This window comes from Schistocerca gregaria, chromosome 3 (genome assembly GCF_023897955.1).
Source record: "Schistocerca gregaria isolate iqSchGreg1 chromosome 3, iqSchGreg1.2, whole genome shotgun sequence".
NCBI classification, from domain to species: Eukaryota; Metazoa; Arthropoda; class Insecta; order Orthoptera; family Acrididae; genus Schistocerca; species Schistocerca gregaria.
In genome coordinates this window covers 875,734,958-875,756,575 of record NC_064922.1, presented here as the reverse complement: position 1 = coordinate 875,756,575, position 21,618 = coordinate 875,734,958, and the positions used below count along the sequence as shown (strand labels likewise).

Sequence of the window (21,618 nt, the reverse complement as noted above, 5' to 3'; positions counted from 1 at the left end):
TTAATTTATGTCTCACAATGTTTAATTACATGTAATGAAAACATATGTGAATGTACACAAACTGACAACATCCATACATTTAAAGATGTCCACGGATGGCTAAATAAATAAAAGAACCTGTTTCACAAGCAAGTAACGTTGTGAATCGAGTTAACTCATTTTTTATATTTTTATTTATTTATATTTTTTGAAGATCACAGTTGTATATTAAATCAATTATACCTGCAAACGCCTTCAGCCGATCACTTAATGACATACAAAATTATTTTCAAAAGCATCTATGACTTATATTAATTTATAAAATTCAGTGTTCACCTAATGCCACAAATGAGCATATACTCTGAGTAAGTTCTTTAATCTCGGGAGGGCATTCGTTCATTGCCTGTTCGGGGGAGGGTTGAGTTTAGTTTTTTATTTGCGGTAATCGTTCTTCGATCATCTTTGGAATCTAGCACACTTTTTGTTGAGCGAACGTCGAGAAAAGAGTGCTCATATGACGAATGGAACACCTTTTCACGTCTCTTCAGTCGTTGCGTTAAGTAACGTGCTCAGAACATCTGATGATAAGTTTGTAATGAGTCGAAACCGGTTATGATGCGATTTGTGTGTTACGAGGCTCAAAAAGGAAATGCGTTATGACAACCGATTGGCAAATAGAAAAGCCGGCAATAGGTGCACGAATACTCGTTAGCATTCTACTAAGTTGTATTACTTCAAATCTACGTCAGACTGTGGCATCTGGCTGGGAAATAAAAGACCGAATCTCTACAGTAACTTGACAAGAACGGATGCTGCGTGTATAATGTTACAAACGCAACACAACTGATTATTACACACGTGATGCGACGCTTAAAATAACCGGACTGTCCTACTGAAAAACAAAAAAAACCTTCCTTTCGGCTATTGGTCAACAGACGTACATACAGTATCACTTATGAATTCAACTGCGGACGACGACGCACTTTGCTTTCCACAGTGCTGAATCGAACCTTATTGTCGTGCACGTTTGGAAACCAAGCCTACATCTTTGGTATATACTGCTAAATTTCTTGTAGATATCTTTAATCACTATGAAATATATTAGTTTCTTTAGTACTAACATTTTGACGAACATACCGATACTCACAACTGATCTGCAAATGAGCTCTTCATGAGTCTGAGTACACTTACCTTCCTTTTTTAGCATCCAAAGACCTTTTCTCGCTTCTTCCAGGGGTAACACAAAAGAAGTTTTCGCTGTGTGAAAGCAAAAACCGCATTTGTAGTTGCACTGCCGTGTTAAATGATAATTAACACTTATCGGAACTATATTAACCGAGTAGTGTTCTTTCGATTCGTGGCATGTATGTTGCTGTATAATATGCCTCCATTTAGGAATAAATAGTTGTAATATTTCAACTACAATAAGCACAAATCTCTCCCACGCATCACCCAAAACCTCCATTACACAACTCATGGCTCCGCGCTGTCGCAACAATAACACATGGTACTGTGGGAGGCATATTTATAGGCGTCTGGCTGTGTTTAGGGAATCCCCCAGTATCAGTTTCGCCAACACTGAAACGCAAAACTGCGGCTCGTGACTTTTCCAGGCGTTGCGAAATGCCGCGTTCCGTAAGAATTTGGTGAAAGCCTGCGTTCCGAACAGAAGCCAGAGAACTGCGCCTTATCTCCCGTACGTTCTCTACGAGTTCGTACAACGTCAAGCGTCGACCTGGCCGACTTTGCGCGATGGGCTCAGTTTACATCACCGTAACCCACATATTCACTTTACAAGGCGACTTCTTGTCCTGATCTTGAAAACAGAAAGGTTTTAATTACCTCTGTGGATATGACTAACATGCTGGAGAGCTACTGTAAGCATCTAAAACTTTACGGAGAAACTTTACGAATAGGTTTGCAAAACACATTGACATTTTATCAAAATTATAATTGCTGCATTGTGCCTTAGCGTCGCAGTGTTTAGTTCCAAGCTACTGACTGAAAGGGCTAAAGTTCGATATCTGGCCAGTTTTTAGGATTTGTATGTCAAAAAATAGCGAGTTTCACAATGCTTCAGAGTCGATGTTGAGTACTTAACCGGTTAAGTTAGTTCAAAGGTCGTAGGAAGGTACACGCATACCATCTCAAGAGGACCACTTCTGTATTAAAGCACTGTGACTTCGAAACTTATCTTTGCGTTGACAATGGCTTTGCCCAACAATAATAATATATTTTGCTTATTTTCTCTTGTGAAATTGGACTGGCAATGACAGCGCTATTTAACTATTTTAGTAGACAGCTGCAACTTAAAGTTGACAAAATCTCTCAGCAACAGAGAATATCCTGGGGTTGTTGCCGGCTTTCAAACGTGAAGCATGATAGACTGCCGCAAGACTGACAGAACGTCGTAACTGCCTAAGCTGCGTTGCCGTAGAGACTTGAACAAAACAGACAAGCGAAGCAGCCGCGCCATGCTCGTTTTAAGTTTCAGGGATCAATCCACCGGCCCAGCACTTTCGTAAGGCTGGAACGCAGTACTTGTATCATTCATTCATTACGTGGTCAGCCTTACACAACAGAGTTTCGCAGTTGTGCTTTATGAGTAACTAGTTTGTTGTTAGTGAAATTTATGAGCAAATGTTTTTTTGCGCCAAGAAAGGAAGAACGTAAATTTCCTAAGCTTCCGTGTTCGTTCTCTCGTGTTGTGCTACGTTCACTCCAGTCAAAATCAATGTTGAATATATTCGAACGATCACAAATCTATTGTATACGTTCAAGAGAGTCAATTGTCAGTGGTAGTGAACAATAGCGAATAGTTCACTAATGTTCGTTCATTTGTATTCACTTTCGTTCGCTCATCCTCTCTTTACACTGGAACGACAGGAAGAAAATGAGAAGTCACACAGAACGGCTGTGTTCGCCACATTTCGCTTGTATATATGAAAGAGCGTACACACAGGAAAGAACGGAGAACTCAGCGTCATTGGCCCTATTAATAGGAACACAGGTTTCTTTCGATACAGTACTACTATCATCACGATGCAAAACTGTAGTATTTTTCACGAAGCAAGCAAAGAGAGACAAAAAATAAAAACATAGGTGCCTGAATTTTCAGCAAAGCGTGAATCGTGCATTATAGCAATTATAGCAGCTCCGGGAAACGTAACAAATACCACTATCGGGTTGCATATCTCCCAGCTTCCAGGGGCAAAAAAATCAGACAAGTATTACAGTTGCAAACTGTGTTCGTCTTAAGGCAGCATAGCTGATTACCTGTAATAACCCAGACTTTATTCATCCAGTATTTGAGAATAAGATCACTTAGCGACTTCCAACAAAGTTCACACATAATGTCAAACTTCACGAACTTTATCTCGCTGACACCCACTACAAAATTATGAAAGGAAAATAGTTTAACGCTTACTACATTTGTGTTTTTCGTACAGTAAAACTTCGGCGTCAGACAAGACGTTTTAATTTATTACTTCTTTACTATTAACTCTGTTCGCAGCAGTTTGCAGACAATATCCACACACGCAACTAAATGTACTTGAAATTGTATCATAGTACAACATATAGTTCATGAAATATGACGCCATAAATATTGATTGCGTGAAAGACTTGCTTTTCCTTAAAATGGAATTCAGATCACTCAGACTACATTCATCCAGTGTTTTATAACTGAGACTTTCAACAAACTTTAAAAATAGTTTCAAACCTTATCTAAACTTTTCCTCGCTTATATGCTTAACGTCAAATATTTAACACATAAACTGATTTATAGCGTAACATCTACATCTACATGGATACTCTGTAAATCACTTTTAAGTGCCTGGAAGAGGGCTCATCGAACCATCTTTACAATTCTCTATTATTCCAATCTCTTATAGCGCGCGTAAAGAACGAACACCTATATCTTTCCGTGCGAGTCCCTTATTTTATCGTGGTGATCGTTTCTCCCCATGAAGGTCGGTGTCAAAACATTTTCGCATTCGGTGGAGAAAGTTGGTGATTGGAATTTCGTGCGAAGATTCCGTTGCAACGAAAAACGCCTTTCTTTTAATGATGTCCACCCCCAATCCTGTATCATTTCTGTGACACTCTCTCCCATATTTCGCGATAATACAAAACGTGCTGCTCTTCTTTGAACTTTTTCGATGTACTCCGTCAGTCCTATCTGGTAAGGATCCCACACCGCGCAGCAGTATTCTACAAGAGGCCGGTCAACCGTAGTGTTGGCAGTCTCCTTAGTACGAGTAGATCTGTTAACATTTTCTAAGTGTCCTGCCAATAAAACGCAGTCTTTGCTTAGCCTTCCCCACAACATTTTCTGTGCGTTCCTTCCAATTTAAGTTCAAAAATCCCGCTGCATATCGACGTTAACGATATGGGCCTATAATTTAGTGGATTACTCCTACTATCTTCCTTGAATATTGGTGTCACCTACGGATCTTTCGTCGAGAGAACGTTTGTATATGATTGGTAAGACCAGAGCTAATGCACCAGCATACTCCGAAAGTAGCCTAATTGGTATACAGTCTAGACCAGAAGACTTGCTTTTATTAAACTTTATTAAACCAGAAACTTGAAACTATTCTTTGTACTAAAATTTGATTCTTTACAGAATCGGGTGTTTACTGGTTGTTCTTAAACGTTGCACTTACGTTGGTTGACATTTTCAGTTGACTTCAATTGGGACTGAGGGAGAAATTTAAAAACCAGGGCTCTAATTACCGATCAACAACATAACCTGAATATAGATTAGCATTTACACTGTGGGTCTTAGAAATTGCAGGTAGCTACGTTAGTAATTGTTAGCACTTCAATAGCTGTTATATTTCAGATAGTTTCTGATGTCTGTAGTTACATGCGAAGTAGTCAGGTATTTTCTTTAAAGTACGTATAAGGAAGGTAATCTCTATAAAATGCCATTACTGTGATGTAAAATAGACATACGACCTGTCAACTAGGCCACTTGAAAAATTCTGCTAATTGGGAGGGCAGATAGAGTATTCGTGGGAAAAACTCGATTTTAACTTATTCCGTTATCAAAGCAAAACTCCTAAAAAATAACAGTGATACTTCATTCAATTATGTCCAGCTATCCGAACACAATCTATGGCAATGAACAGGTCTTTCATATACTTATAATTTTTCATTAAACAGCATAGTAGATACGTATTCGTATTTGTTTGATTTCAACGAATTTCTTTGTATTGTTTCTTTTACTACAAATAAATACAAACGCTTGTGTCTTTTCACTTCATTCCCACCTGACAGAAGCAACTAATGAATTTGTCGTCCCGTTTGGCCTCCGAGCGCTGCGGTAATTTTTTTCCAAGCATGCTTGTTTTTGTTCAGCATGTTGTTCTTATGGAATCCTTCAGCTCACGTCAAACAGAAACGTAGTTCGTGCATAAAACAGCTGACGAATGATCTCTGTGCTGCAAGCGCCGAAGAGGAAAATACGCAATTCTATGAAGGTTCGACAATCAGCGGAACAAGAGCGAACAGCTGCGAAGATGAATCGAGCAAACACCACCTCGAACATGACCGAATGCTCTTTGGCCGCGCTCACCTGCAGTTTACACGAGAGAGAATCCTCTTTCGCTAATGTTGGTCGCTTGCGTTCGCTCCGGTGTAAACCAGGCTTAGCGCCCTATAGAACAGTAGTTCCCAAACTTTTCATCTGACGAAACACTTTTAGAATGTTGGTGTTTTGATGAAATACCTTGTATATTTTGAAGGTCGGAAAAGTTAAAAAAAAACAGTAGAAAGAAAGGTTTTATTTAGTGATGACTTCAGTTTCAAGTCACAGCAAATAACACAGAAATCATAATAAAAATTTAAAAAAAGTATAGTTAAAATGTTGGAAAAAAACGCAATGTTATTAATAGTTTTCGCGGAGCACTTATTCACTTCCCGCGAAACGCCTGTGGGAAGACAGTTTGGGAAACCTTGCTCCAGATGCTCAAAAATATTACAATATTGTGCAATATTATTGAATTTCTCCCTAGTCTGCTAAGTAATATTGTCAATAATATTGTACAAGAATACTGGGGTTCGGGATGTTGACGAGAAAGAAGCAGCTGCTATGATAATTGTTCTACTTTGAAAAAAAAATAGGCGGATGAAAAATCGATTGAAGGAGTGTCATACATTACTCACGAAAACTTGTTGAGAGAATTGAGCTTGAATGACAAAAAAGTTTATGATAACTTTTTGTGTGTTGATGCTCCCACGTTTGATACATTGCTGCCGCTCCCTCGCCCCCTTGGAGTCTAGAGCACGGATTTTTATACAGTAAAAAAAAAAAAAAAAAATTCATTGACTTCTAGAAGTGATTCTCATGATTCAGCCAAATCCCATGTTTCGTCAAATTTATCACTACGCTGCTGATCGCAATGAGACAATAATTCGGGTTTAGCGACTGCTGCGTAATTGCTTACAGAAAAGGTGGAATTGCGCTGTGAATGCCAAGGCCGATAACATATATTCTGATATTCTGACACAAGCGCCAGAACAGCGGGAAACACGTTACAGTTTACAGCTGTCTAGAGATTGCACTCGTGTCTAAGGCCAACAGCGATGTTCAGATAATGAATCATGCGCCAACTCTGGCGTGCATTTGTGTAAATTGCTGACAGTTCAAAGTTCAATTAGCTTTGGTTTGTTTGCAACAATAGGGCATTGCGGGAATCATTATTACATGTAAACAATACACAACATTTAAAAAAATGGAAAGGAAAACTGCACCAAAATGGAGGAAGAGAGGTGAAGGTAGCGCTGAAAGTGAAAGGAAGAAACTAGGCAGCAAAGGAAAGGAATGCACAAGAAAACACTAAAGGCGCTCCCAAGCACCAGGTAGACCTTCACTGTCATTTATTACAAGGCTTGAAATCAATGTAAGTAATGTTACAGTATTTAATGCGTTTAATTTATTATTGACACGAATTATTTATCGACAAAAAGCAGCGTTCTTATTATGAGGCTATAGTTAACTACTTGCATGGAATCATTTACTTGCCTGACAGAAGAGAGTTGCTTTATGGAAATCGAACACAAGTTTTCGGTGTCTTGCGATCTTGATTTTGCTCACTCTGAGAAACGAAAGAGGATAGCTGTGTATGAAGTCCGAAAGATTTAGCTAGCTTCTGCAATGAATCTATGCGCACAACACCATTCACAGCAACGGTTACGCAACAAATGAGATTTTAATGAGTGCTGAAAAAGTATGAACTTCACCAATGTGCATATTTCAAAAGCACGGTGGGTCAGACTGATTGCTGAACGGCTAGAGTACTGCGATTTCGGTCAATTCTCAATGCAACTGAAGAGGTCAAGTAACATTGTATCTTGAAGAGGAATGTGAAAGCTGCTGGTGTTCAACATGTGCAGCCGGAAACACTACGCTGTGAACCTAGGTTGTCTGAAGAAAAGAGATTTGATTTAGCTAAAATGATTCCTTTGGAAAAGAGAACCTTGTGAAACGAGTAAAAATGAGTACGCTAGCACTTGTATCGTTATATATGTTAAAGCCATTGCACACAGAACGTTTCATTTTCCTCAAATTTTAAAGCATTTTGTCCTCTAACATACAGAGTAGAACAAAGACATATATATGACATGAAAACTGTGTGGTCTTGTGTTTGTGTCGCGATCCCCATCTTTTATGTTGCTTTTGTGTAACTGCTGTACACATTTTACTGATTATCTCTAAATCAGATTTTTGGCGCTTGACCCTGTATTTACTTACATGTCACAACTGGTTTTAAGTGCCAAAGTAATGTACCTACAACAAATATTGGGTGGATAACCATCAATCAGTTCCCTCGGTTGTAACAAGTTATTTGTATCAGGTATAAAATTTAGTCCTTGTTTCATGACAAGTCTCAAAGCTGACCAACTAATTCACATAAAAAATGTCAATTTTAGAATCTTGTTCCCCCCCCCCCCCCCGGCGACAAATCCCTATGATAAAACGAATGATACAATGAGAGGCACAATTCCATTAATCAGCGCTTATCTATTATGCCATGGTACCTTGCCACTGAGAATTCTTCGAAGATTTGAAATCTTCAAGAGCAGTTTTACCTGAAAAAAAAATGAAAAGATCGTATGGCATTATTGGCCGGGACGCCCTATTCGAGATCGGCCGCCAAGCGCAAGTCTTATTTCCGTCGAAGCCATTCTCCACATTTCTGTTTTTGCACTATCTGCCGCAACATACCACGTTGCCAGCAATGATTACGCATTTCAATGCACTCTAATAATAGGCTTTTTCAATGTTGTTTTGAACTCACTTTTAGTACAGCAGTAAACAGTGAGCACACAAAGACATCCAGAGTGTATCACACGAGGATCTGCAGCGAATTGACGCATGGTGCACGGAATGGCAATTGAATCTCAATGCAGACAAGTGTAATGTGATGCGAATACATAGAAAGATAGGTCCCTTATCATTTAGCTACAAAATAGCAGGTCAGCAACTGGAAGCAGTTAATTCCATAAATTATCTGGGAGTACGCATTAGGAGTGATTTAAAATGGAGTGATCATATAAAGTTGATCGTCGGTAAAGCAGATGCCAGACTGAGATTCGTTGGAAGAATCCTAAGGAAATGCAATCCGACTACAAAGGAAGTAGGTTACAGTACGCTTGTTCGTCCACTGTTTGAATACTGCTCAGCAGTGTGGGATCCGCACCAGATAGGGTTGATAGAAGAGATAGAAAAGATCCAACGGAGAGCAGCGCGCTTCGTTACAGTATCATTTAGTAATCGCGAAAGCGTTACGGAGATGATAGATACACTCCAGTGGAAGACTCTGCAGGAGAGACGCTCAGTAGCTCGGTAGGGGCTTTTGTTAAAGTTTCAAGAAAACACCTTCACCGAAGAGTCAAGCAGTATATTGCTCCCTCCTACGTATATCTCGCGAAGAGACCATGAGGATAAAATCAGAGAGATTAGAGCCCACACAGAAGCATACCGACAATCCTTCTTTCCACGTACAATACGAGACTGGAATAGAAGGGAGAACCGATAGAGGTACTCAGGGTACCCTCCGCCACACACCGTCAGGTGGCTTGCGGATTATGGATGTAATGTAGATGTAGAGACTGGAAGGGATATTGCCAATGCTGCCCACTGACGACACAGTATTTCCAGGCAGCCCAATAAATTTCTGATGTGCTCAATATTATTGCACAACCTCTCAGTTTCACCCCGCACGTTCAACATTATTGCGCAATAATATTTTCATCTAGTGGCCGGCTTATAGGCAACCCAGGAAGACAGAAAATCACCCATTGCGTCAGCCTGAGTGCCTTCCGCGCCTCTGCTCCTTGCGCTCTTATAGCCGCTATTACACTGTACTGTCACAACAGATTCGCGACGCTGGACGAAGCAATTTGTGGATGAATTTATTAGCGTGAAGCGGTATCATCTTTGTTTGCTTTGTATTTGGAATGGGAAAAGTCCGAAGAGGAAAGATGAGACAAATGGTTAAAATCACTTTGCACCTTAGACTGTAATTTCTTTTTTTTACAATGACGGTTTCTTCGCCACTTTTGTGTCTTATGCCATTTCTTAGTAACTCTAAATCATTATTATTATTATTTTGTTATTATTATCATCTTCTTGGCGATGTTTTTATGCCAAGCGTGTTTCACTTCCTTTTACGCCTACTTACGAAGCATCGTCAGCGCCGATAATTCATGTTCGATTGTTTTAAGTAGAATAAATGTCTTACATAATGTTTGCAGATATGTTATTGTATTACAGTTTCTTCGTTATTATCTATCTGTTAGGTTAGTCTAGTGAGGTTAAATTACTGCTTGGTTCAACTTGTGATTTTTTTTTAATGTTATATACGTGATGTTTCGTAGAATGGTTCGCACGCTGACACTTGTTGATGATCCAGCATTGAAATCTGCAACAATTTGCGAAAGGGTTGTACTCCTGTAACGTTGAACGATTCTCTTCAGTCGTCTTTGTTCCCGTTCTTGCAGGATCCTTTTCCGGTCGCAGTGATGTCAGGCATTTGATGTTATACCGGATTCCTGATATTCACTGTACACTCGTGAAATGGTCGCACTGGAATATCCCCATTTCAATGCTACTTTGGCGATGCTGTGTCCCATCGCTCGTGCGCCGACCGTAACACAACGTTCGAATTCACTTAAATCTTGATAACCTACCATTATAGCAGCAGTAATCGATCTAACAACTGCGCCAGAGACTTGTTGTCTTATATAAGCGTTTCCGATCGAAGAGCGGTATTCTGCCTGTTTACATATCTCTGTATTTGAATAAGCATACCTATACCAGTTTCTTTGGAGGTTAAGAATATAATATAAAACAAATCTACTCACAATTTTTGAAGGCCCGACGGATGTCTACCGGCCGCCTTGTCATCCTCTGTCTTGCGACGTCATGCGGATGCGGTATGGAGGGGGGCACATGCTCAGCACACCTCTCTCCTGGTCGTTTCGCCTACTTCCCAGACCGTGAAGCCGCTGCTTTTCATTCAAGCAGCTCTTCAATTGAACATTACGAGCCTGAGTGCACCCCATACCCGTCCTAAATATTCTTGGAGTATCGAGAATCGAACCCGCGTCTACTACATGGTAACTATTTGCTATGGCCATTCAACTACAGAGACGGACATTCTTTTCCTTAATTTTTCAGTATCTGATGATTTCCATTTCCAAGCGATTTAGGGAAATTACGGAAAACCTAAATCAGGATGGCCGGTCGCGAGTTTGAACCGTCGTCCTCCCGAATGCGAGTCTAGTGTGCTCGCTACCGCACCACCTCGTCGGTCAGCAAGCTGTCAAAGAGTTCCGTCTCAGAATATAAAACTCCAATGCGAACTCTGAACATAAGTGCAAAGTCTATATGAAAATAATGTTTACTTCAAATATTGCGTTTGTGATGTTGTTAATCACGAATACCATTAGAAAAATGTATTGATGCATGAGCGTAAAAACCCAAGATCCTTGTGAAGGCTTCTGGAACGTCAGTTATACACAGTTTCCTACAGATGTGGTGCTCTGTAGCTTGGAAATTTTACATAACACCAGGTGTCTCTCCAAAGAATCGTGAGGTCCATTTCCTTTGGTGTTTCGGGAGATATTTGAACTTCGTTTCTGCAGTGTGTAGCCAGAGTCACCCCAAACAAATAATGTTCATGATCTGATTCACTCGACTCCCAGCGGCAACAGAAGACGTCGATTTGCTTTCCATTACAAACAAAATTATTTTTGAAGCGAAATTTGACGTGCCCAATTGGTAAAGGGATCCCAAATTGGTCTAATGTGATATATGCCCATACTAACATGGACAATAAAGTACTAACAACTTGCCCCGTCTAATGTACCGTTATGACCTGCGCTGTCTGGCTGTGACTTGGCCGGATGCGGTGGCCGAGCGGTTTAGGGGCTTCAGTCCGGAACCACGCGACTGCGACGGTCGCAGGTTCGGATCCTGCCTCGGGCATGGATGTGTGTGATGTCCTTAGGTTAGTTAGGTTTAAATAGTTCTAAGTTCTAGGCGACTGATGACCTCCGATGTTAAGTCCCATAGTGCTCACAGCCATTTGAGCCATTTTTTGAGCAGCGCCTTGCAACAGCGCTGCCCAGTCGCTGCTGGAGTGTTGATTATTCTTCGTTTTTTCTTGTCCCTGTTAACACATATAGATAGAACGAATATCAAACTAGACCAGTCTTGGACCGCTCTATCGAATGGGCAAAAAGAAAACCACTTTAAAACGTATTTTGACTGTCACAGGAAATAAACCAACGCTCTCCTTTGATACTGGGCACCGCACGAAAGACGTGATGAGCAGTATTCGTTTGGGCTGACTCCAGCTACGCATTTCAAACACGAAATTGTAGACATCTACCAAAACATCAGAGCAAACGATCCTGACGACTATTATGAGAGACATGCTGCAATATTGACATAATCTGCTCGACAAAATATTTTTATTTATTTATTGTCGGACTAATATCTGCCGCACATGTCAATCATCAGCGGCAGCTTGAAGGAAGAGGAGGACATTGGTACTTAACGTCCTGTCGACAACGAGGTCATTACAAAAGGAGCAGAAGCTCGGATAAGGGAAGGATGGGGAAGGAAGTCGGCCGTGATCTTTGTAAGGAACCATCCCATCCTTTGCCTGAAGCGATTTAGGGAAATCACGGAAAACCTAAATCTGGATGTCTGGACGCGGGTTTGAACTATCGTCCTCCCAGATACGAGTCCAGTGTGCCAACCACTGCTAACCTCTCGCTTGGTACGGTAACTTGAGAATATTCTTTTCTTAATACAGGTCAAAATGGTTTATCAATTATAGACACATACACTAACGTGCCAAAAGTCATGGGTACCACCCAATACCGTGTCGGACCTCTTTTTGCTCGGCGTAACGTCGCAACTCGAGGAGGCATGGACGCAACAAATCGTTGGAAATCCCCTCAGAAATATGAACCATGCTGCCACTATAACCGTCCATAGTTGCAGAAGTGTTGCCGGTGGAGGATTTTGTGTACACACTGACCTCTCGATTATTGGGATTCATGTTGGGCGATCTGGGCGGCCAGATCGTTCGCTCGAATTGTCCAGAATGTTCTTCAAATCAATCACAAACAGTTGTGGCCTGGTGACATGATGACTGTCATCCATAAAAACTTCATCGTTGTTTCAGGACATAAAGTACATGGATGGCTGCAAATGGTCTCCAGCTAGCCGAACATAACCATTTCCAGTCAATGATCGGTCCAGTTGGAACAGAGTACCCAGTCCATTCCATGTAAACACAACCAACTCCATTGAGGAGCCGCCACTAGCTTGTACAGTGCCTCTTTGACAACTTGGCTCCATGGTTTCGCTGGATCTGCGCTGCACCCGAACCCTACCGTCAGCTCTTAACAACTTTACACTGGACTCATCTGAACAGGCCTCGGTTTTCCAATCGCCTAGGGTCCAACCGACTTGGCCACGAGCCCAGGAGAGGCGCTTCAGGCGATGTCGTGCTGTCAGCAAAGGCGCTCGCGTCCGTCGTCTGCTGCCACGGAAGATTATCGCCAAATTTCGCCGCACTGTCCAGCGGATATGTTCGTCGTACCTCCCACATTGATTTCTGCTGTTATTTCATGCAGTGTTGCTTGTCCGTTAGCGGTGACAACTTTACGCAAACGCCGCTGCTCTGGGTCCTTAAGTGAAGTCCGTCGGCCACTGTGTAGTCCGTGGTGAGAGGTAATGCCTGAAATTTGGTATTGTCGGCAGACTCTTGCCAATGGAATGTGCCATGCATCTAGCTCCAACCACCATCCCGCGTTCAAGAAATCTGTCAATTCCTGTCACGTGACAAGAGTCATTTGGAAACTTTTTCACGTAAATCACCTTACAACGGGACCCTCCGTGCTGTAAATCACGGATTTTGATGCGCTTCAAATATGTTGTAGAGGCACTTTCTCTGAGTACCTGGCTACCCGGGTTTTTTTTTTTTTTTTTTTTTTTTAGCGACGGGCCTTAGTTTTTGAGAAAATCGATTTTGAAGTTCATTGCGCAGTTTGTATACCCGTAACATTAAGTGTATTTCAAGCAAGTCAGCGTAGCGCAGCAGTATAGGTCCGGATGCGGCGATGGAGGTACCGTGTTCGAATTCTGCTCCAACATGATTTTTTTTATATATGCAAGAACCGTTCGTAAAATTTGGTCCTAATGTTAAAAAACGAATGGACAAATTAACTGGGAAATGCAGAAATGTAGTCACGTCCTGCACGAAATCCGGGAAGTTCACGAAACTGGTGTACGAAGAATTTTTGCGTTTTCTGATTCTTCCGTGCGTGGGATAGAGAAAATTTTTGTACATCATCGATTTGTGGGGAGGGCAAACCGATTCAACTTTATACGATCATCTATTCACTGATGAAAGGAAAGCGATCACCTGCACCCTAAAAGTGGTTCCACCAAAATGCACTCCTTATTGCCAGCCTTGCGATGTTTATTTTTACCGACAGGTGAAAATCTTCACGAAAATTATTCAGAATGCTCCCGACTTGATGAAAAACAATAGAGTTCGCTTCTAGGGAAGATTCGATAAAATTACATTCGCTAATCCTACATCAATTCGGCGCAGCTAATTTTGAAAGCTGGTTAGATACGCATGGTTCGCATCAAAATTAGCGGATTTTGAATGCAAAAGAATTGTGTTTCTCGGTATCGCTCATGAAGAAACCGTGCGCCTGCGAGACGGTTGCTTTCATAAAATGTGCGTGGTGCTGTGAAAATTTGTGCTTCGGTTGTTTTATAAGTATCACCCACAGCAATGTTCTGGCACATCAAGCAATGTGGAAGATAAAAAATAAGATTTCGTAATGTTGTATGACAGAAAAAATTAATAACTGAATATATCTTTATAATTTCGCACACCTTACACTGTGTTGATATCCTTTGAAACAAAATTGAAAAATTCGGTCGATATTGAAAAAAAAAGTACACGAGCAGGATTTATTTATTTATTTATTTTTGTTCGTTGTATCTGTTCGAGGCGGACGTCGCAAGACACCCGTTTCAGTTCGTCATTGATCTACTAACTCAGTTTTTTCTTATTACAGTGGGTAGCTAACCCGCTGACCGAACACGCTGAGTTACCGTGCCGGCGGCAGGATTCGAACACGATTTGTCTAGCGCGGTAGCCGTGAACCTTTACCGTTGCGCTGGGCTGACTAGCTAGGAATACACGTTACGGAAATACAAATCGCGAAATGAACTTTAAAGTCGATTTTCTCAAAAACCAAGGCCCGTCGCTAAAAAACCGGATAGCCAGGTACTCAGGGCAAGTGCCTCTACGACATATTTGAAGCGCATCAAAATCCGTGATTTACAGTATGGAGGGTCCCCTTGTTAGTGCAAATGACAGTTCGGCCAATGCACTGCCCTTTTATATACTTTGTGTACGCGATACTACGGCCATCTGTATACGTGCATATCGCTATCCCACAACTTTTGTCACCTCGGTGTAATTGTGTTATTATATACCAGTGATAATCAGTGTGTAGATTTGGAAATTGCGTAATTGCTAATGGCGATGTCTTTTCACCTCTTAAATTGTTGTATAGCTTCCGACTCGTACGGTTATATCCAAGTATCATCACGTATTACGATGTTCTACACAGATTTTGTTATCTTCAGTTGAATTTTCGGATCTTTTGGTTTTACACCAATTGATACGTGCTTGTTTTTAAGCTCTGGTCAAAATGGAAGAATTTTTTTTTCGCTGCTAAATGTTCAGCAAAATCGAATTTACTGTAGTCTTTCATATGCCTAAGGCCCATTTCATATTTGTCCGGTTGCCGGCGCGGTGCTTCCACATTCCGGTTGCTTTTACGCGCACCGCGGTACGGTAGCTCCCTTAAGAAACTTGACAATCACTTAATAAAGACGACTGTCTTTACAAGTCAAGAGAGAAGATTCTACTTGAGGGAGGAGGTAATCCATACTCATTAAAGTCTTTAGATATCCCGCTGGTTCATTGTCCACTCTGAAACACGAAAAGAATCACACTCACATGCATGGAAATCGCAAATGTTGATATAATTATATATAGATGCTTGAAACAAGGCAGGGTTAAAGAGGAGACGAATGATGGTGGAAATCGCAGATCGGTCCAAGTGCATTGTCGTAAATCACGGATATTCAAGAATTTGAGATTGTAATGTCACATAATATCCATCTTTCGCTTGTTGCTTGTTGCTTGTCGCTTGTTGCATTCCACATTTCTTGCCATAGCTGTTTTCTATGGCTCTTAACTTCACCCAACTTGCCTGTATACAGTAATTTCAAATAGAGAACAGTTCCTGTAGATGCAGCTTGCTTCACTTAGACATCAGCTTCCTCATTATAGTGAATGCCGGCGTATGAATGCACCAAGAGTGGAATGATTGTCTGCCCTCTCCGTTTACAGCGAATATATCCCAGTACAATAGAACAGCAACAATGCACGAGACGTGGCCTGAACAGGAAGGTACATGTTGTTGTTGTTGTTGTCTTCAGTCCTGAGACTGGTTTGATGCAGCTCTCCATGCTACTCTATCCTGTGCAAGCTGCTTCATCTCCCAGTACCTACTGCAACCTACATCCTTCTGAATCTGCTTAGTGTACTCATCTCTCGGTCTCCCTCTACGATTTTTACCCTCCACGCTGCCCTCCAATGCTAAATTTGTGATCCCTTGATGCCTCAAAACATGTCCTACCAATCGATCCCTTCTTCTAGTCAAGTTGTGCCACAAACTTCTCTTCTCCCCAATCCTATTCAATACCTCCTCATTAGTTACGTGATCTATCCACCTTATCTTCAGTATTCTTCTGTAGCACCACATTTCGAAAGCTTCTATTCTCTTCTTGTCCAAACTATTTATTGTCTATGTTTCACTTCCATACATGGCCACACTCCATACAAATACTTTCAGAAATGACTTCCTAACACTTAAATCTATACCCGATGTTAACAAATTTCTCTTCTTCAGAAACGCCTCCCTTGCGCCATTGTCAGTCTAAATTTCATATCCTCTCTACTTCGATCATCATCAGTTATTTTGCTCCCCAAATAGCAAATCTCCTTTACTAATTTAAGTGTCTCGTTTCCTAATCTAATTCCCTCAGCATCACCCGACTTAATTCGACTACATTCCATTATCCTCGTTTTGCTTTTGTTAATGTTCATCTTATATCCTCCTTTCAAGACACTGTCCATTCCTTTCAACTGCTCTTCCAAGTCCTTTGCCGTCTCTGACAGAATTACAATGTCATCGGCGAACCTCAAAGTTTTTACTTCGTCTCCATGAATTTTAATACCTACTCCAAATTTTTCTTTTGTTTCCTTTACTGCTTGCTCAATATACAGATTGAATAACATCGGGGAGAGGCTACAACCCTGTCTCACTCCTTTCCCAACCACTGCTTCCCTTTCATGCCCCTCGACTCTTATTACTGCCATCTGGTTTCTGTACAAATTATAAATAGCCTTTCGCTCCCTGTATTGTACCCCTGCCACCTTTAGAATTTGAAAAAGAGTATTCCAGTCAACATTGTCAAAAGCTTTCTCTAAGTCTACAAATGCTAGAAACGTAGGTTTGCCTTTTCTTAATCTTTCTTCTAAGATAAGTCGTAAGGTCAGTATTGCCTCACGTGTTCCAACATTTCGACGGAATCCAAACTGATCCTCCCCGAGGTCTGCATCTACCAGTTTTTCCATTCGTCTGTAAAGAATTCGCGTTAGTATTTTGCAGCCGTGGCTTATTAAACTGATAGTTGGGTAATTTTCACATCTGTCAGCACCTGCTTTCTTTGGGATTGGAATTATTATATTCTTCTTGAAGTCTGAGGGTATTTCGCCAGTTTCATACATCTTGCTCACCAGATGGTACAGTTTTGTCAGGACTGGCTCTCCCAAGCCTGTCAGTAGTTCCAATGGAATGTTGTCTACTCCGGGGGCCTTGTTTCGACTCAGGTCTTTCACTGCTCTGTCAAACTCTTCACGCAGTATCGTATCTCCCATTTCGTCTTCATCTACATCCTCTTATATTTCCATAATATTGTCCTCAAGTACATCGCCCTTGTATAAACCTTCTATATACTCCTTCCACCTTTCTGCCTTCCCTTCTTTGCTTAGAACTGGGCTGCCATCTGAGCTCTTGATATTCATACACGTGGTTCTCTTCTCTCCAAAGGTCTATTTAATTTTCCTGTAGGCAGTATCTATCTTACCCCTAGTGAGATAAGCTTCTACATCCTTACATTTGTCCTCTAGCCATCCCTGTTTAGCCATTTTGCACTTCCTGTCTATCTCATTTTTGAGACGTTTGTATTCCTTTTTGCCTGCTTCATTTACTGCATTTTTATATTTTCTCCTTTCATCAATTAAATTCAATATTTCTTCTGTTACCCAAGGATTTCTAGCAGCCCTCGTCTTTGTACCTACTTTATCCTCTGCTGCCTTCACTACTACATCCCTCAGAGCTACCCATTCTTCTTCTACTGTATTTCTTTCCCCTATTCCTGTCAATTGTTCCCTTATGCTCTCTCTGAAACTCTGTACAACCTCTGGTTCTTTCAGTTTATCCAGGTCCCATCTCCTTAATTTCCCACATTTTTGCAGTTTCTTCAGTTTTACTCTACAAGTCATAACCAATAGATTGTGGTCAGAGTCCACATCTGCCCCTGGAAATGTCTTACAACTTAAAACCTGGTTCCTAAATCTCTGTCTTACCATTATATAATCTATCTGATACCTTTTAGTATCTCCAGGATTCTTCCACGTATACAACCTTCTTTCATGATTCTTAAACCAAGTGTTAGCTATGATTAAGTTGTGCTCTGTGCAAAATTCTACTAGGCGGCTTCCTCTTTCATTTCTTAGCCCCAATCCATATTCACCTACAATGTTTCCTTCTCTCCGTTTTCCTACACTCGAATTCCAGTCACCCATGACTATTAAATTTTCGTCTCCCTTCACTATCTGAATAATTTCTTTTATTTCATCGTACATTTCTTCAATTTCTTCATCATCTGCAGAGCTAGTTGGCATATAAACTTGTACTACTGTAGTAGGTGTGGGCTTCGTATCTATCTTGGCCACTATAATGCGTTCACTATGCTGTTTGTAGTAGCTTACCCGCATTCCTATTTTCCTATTCATTATTAAACCTACTCCTGCATTACCCCTATTTAGAAGCGTCCACTTCCCTTCGCAGGATTGTGTGAAATATCACGAGACAAAAAATTGTAGCAGTGTGACAGACGACATTCGATGAACTACTGAAGAATTGAAACTCCCTGGCAGATTAAAACTCTGCACAATATCCTTTCTTCCAGGAGTGCTAGTTCTGCAAGGTATGCAGGAGAGCTTCTGCGAAGTTTGGAAGATAGGAGACAAGGTACTGGCGGAATTAAACCTGTGAGGACGGGGCGTGAGTCATGCTTGGGTAGCTCAGCTGGTAGAGTTCTTGCCCGCGAAAGGTAAATGTCCCGAGTTCGAGTCTCGGTCCGGCACACAGTTTTAGTCTGCCAAGAAGTTTCAATTTAACTATAGTTTGTTGAAATCACATTTCTATTTTAGAAATAACGTTCAGACTCGTTGTAATGGTTCCATATAACACAGTTGAACGGTGCGTTTTGCTGGTGTTACATTATTGTGTATTTCCGAAACTGGAGCTGAGAAAAAAACACTATCATTATTTTTTGTACGATTCGAAATCAGTAGAGTTTCACATTTTTCTTTCAAGTTACAATAAAAGTTTTGTTTGTTCACTGGGTAACAGGTACTTAATGTCTGTCGACTGAATAAGTAAGCCACAGAATCACACAAATAACAACAAACGATGGACACAATAGTAATTCAGTCACAAAATTAAACAACAAATACAGGCGGTAAACACAATAAAAACATAGCCACAGACAGCAGCACAACAAAAACCCACACAAACAGAAGAATGAAACAAAAAAATATATGAAAATAAGAAAGAAGATACAAAGACAAGGCATAGATATGGCATTCAAAACATACAACTCAGTCCAAAAGTCCAATCCAAAAATTACAAAAGACACGGTCATACACCATATAGGAATGTACCAACCACTATGCAGTCTATGCAACACATGAGGTGGGAGATATGTAGGACAAAGCAGTAGAACATTCAACATTACATACAAAGAAAATACAGAGCATGGAAATATGAGCAAACCACTCAAGTTTAGCACAACATTTCAGGAACTGTTTTAAATATATAACCTATACATGACAAAGAGAAACCATGTAATATTCCAGGACACGCACTGAAGACACTTTGTAAAAAGACAAAAACGCGCCTGGTGCATAAATAAAATAAAATAAAATAATGAGCAGCATGCAAAAGGCTTTTTTGTATAAGCTAATACAACTTAATTAATAAATGTCGAGTGCTCCCAGCCTGGTGCAAGATTTTCGCGTTGACGCCACATTTGCAGCTTGCATCTCAGTTTCTCTGTTTCATCTGATTACGCAGCTTCTCATTTCACGTGGCTAATTGTGCTCCAAGCCAGGTGTTTCCACCACAGTAAAAATTAAGGAAATCGAGACTGGAAACCCACGTCATTAGCTGACAATGCTAGCCACTGGATCTCGAAAACTACCTTATGGAGAGTCCATCTTTTGTTTTGTTTCATCAGTAATATGTCTGGTTTCATGCAGTCACCCCCGACTTCCTCTACTGTGTCAACCTCTTCATCTTGCACAAATTATTTGTTGGCTTTATTCCAGTCTCTGTCTTCCCCTGCAGTTTTTACCCTTTACATTTCCTCTAGTATAGGGTTTCCAAAATAGTGTTCCACAGTACACTGGCATTCCACGGGAAGCGAATAAGTGCTCCGCATAAACATTTTGTAAAATTGTGGTTTTTTTCGACATTATGAGCATACCAATATTTTTAAAAAAATATTATGATTTATTATTTATCATGATGTTTTAATTATGATTTAAAATTGAATTAATCTCTGAATAATACCAGTTTTTATCATTTCATAAAAATTTTATTAATCTTCCAAACAAGCAAGGAGTTCCATCAGAACATCAGGACCCTCAAAGTGTTCCGCCAGAGGAAAAGTTTGAAAACCCCTGCTCTAGTGCCAACGAAGTTATCTCCTGGCGTCTTAATATATGTATTATCATCTTGTCCCTTCTTCTTGTCAGCATTTCCACATTTTACTTTCCTCGCAGATTCTGTGGAGAACGTCTTCATTTTTTACCGTATCACTGTACCTTAATTTTCGACATCCTTTCATAATACCGGGTAACGGCCTTGCCGCAGTGGATACGCCGGTTCCCGTGAGATCACCGATGTTAAGCGCTGTCAGGTGTGGCCGGCACTTGGATGGGTGACCATCCAGGCCGCCATGCGCTGTTGCCATTTTTCGGGGTGCACTTAGCCTCGTGATGCTAATTGAGGAGCTACTCGACCGAATAGTAGCGGCTCCGGTCAAAGAAAGCCATCGTAACGACCAGGAGAGCAGTGTGCTGACCACACGCCTCTCCTTTCCGCATCCTCAACTGAGGATGACATGACGGTCGGATGGTCCCGATGGGCCACTTGTGGCCTGAAGACGGAGTGCTTATTTTCATAGTACCATATCTCAATCGCTTCGATTCTCTTGTTTAATGATTTTCCCACAGTCCACGATTCACATCCAAACGCACATTCTCAGAAATTTCTTCCTCAAATTGGGAACAATGTTTAATACCAGAAGACTTCTATTTGCCAGTAATTCCCTCTTTGCCCGTGCAAGTCTGCTTTTTGTATCCTCCTTGCTTCATCTGTACTGTGTTTTTTTTCCTTCCAAGGTAGCAGAGTTACTCATTTATAAAACGATAACATGCACATAAACAAAACAAAATGAATTATAGCAGCCTGCAAAGCCACTAGTTCCACACCATTATGATTTATCTCCAAGACGTCTCTAGCATTTAGAGTCAAAATTATACAGAATTATACACATGGACAAAAACTGAGTACGATGAGATAAGAACGAAATGGCCAGAAACGAACATAGGATTGTTACAGCAACTACTTTAACTGAGACCGTCATGGATACCGACA

At 40.9% G+C, this 21,618-nt stretch overlaps 1 protein-coding gene and 1 long non-coding RNA gene across 3 annotated transcripts in view; one reads left to right on the top strand and one right to left on the bottom strand.

Annotated features, from left to right (window-relative positions):
- LOC126354959 (radical S-adenosyl methionine domain-containing protein 2-like) overlaps positions 1 to 1,594 on the bottom strand; it is a 52,934-nt gene extending 51,340 nt beyond the window's left edge. The window contains exon 1 of the mRNA XM_050005041.1: positions 1,171 to 1,594. Within this exon, the coding sequence (XP_049860998.1) occupies positions 1,171 to 1,456 (286 nt within the window). The 5' untranslated portion in view covers positions 1,457 to 1,594. The remainder of the gene's footprint in view (positions 1 to 1,170) is intronic.
- The window catches only part of LOC126354964 (uncharacterized), a 110,970-nt gene that overhangs the window by 72,854 nt on the left and 16,498 nt on the right, over positions 1 to 21,618 (top strand). The window lies entirely within an intron of this gene.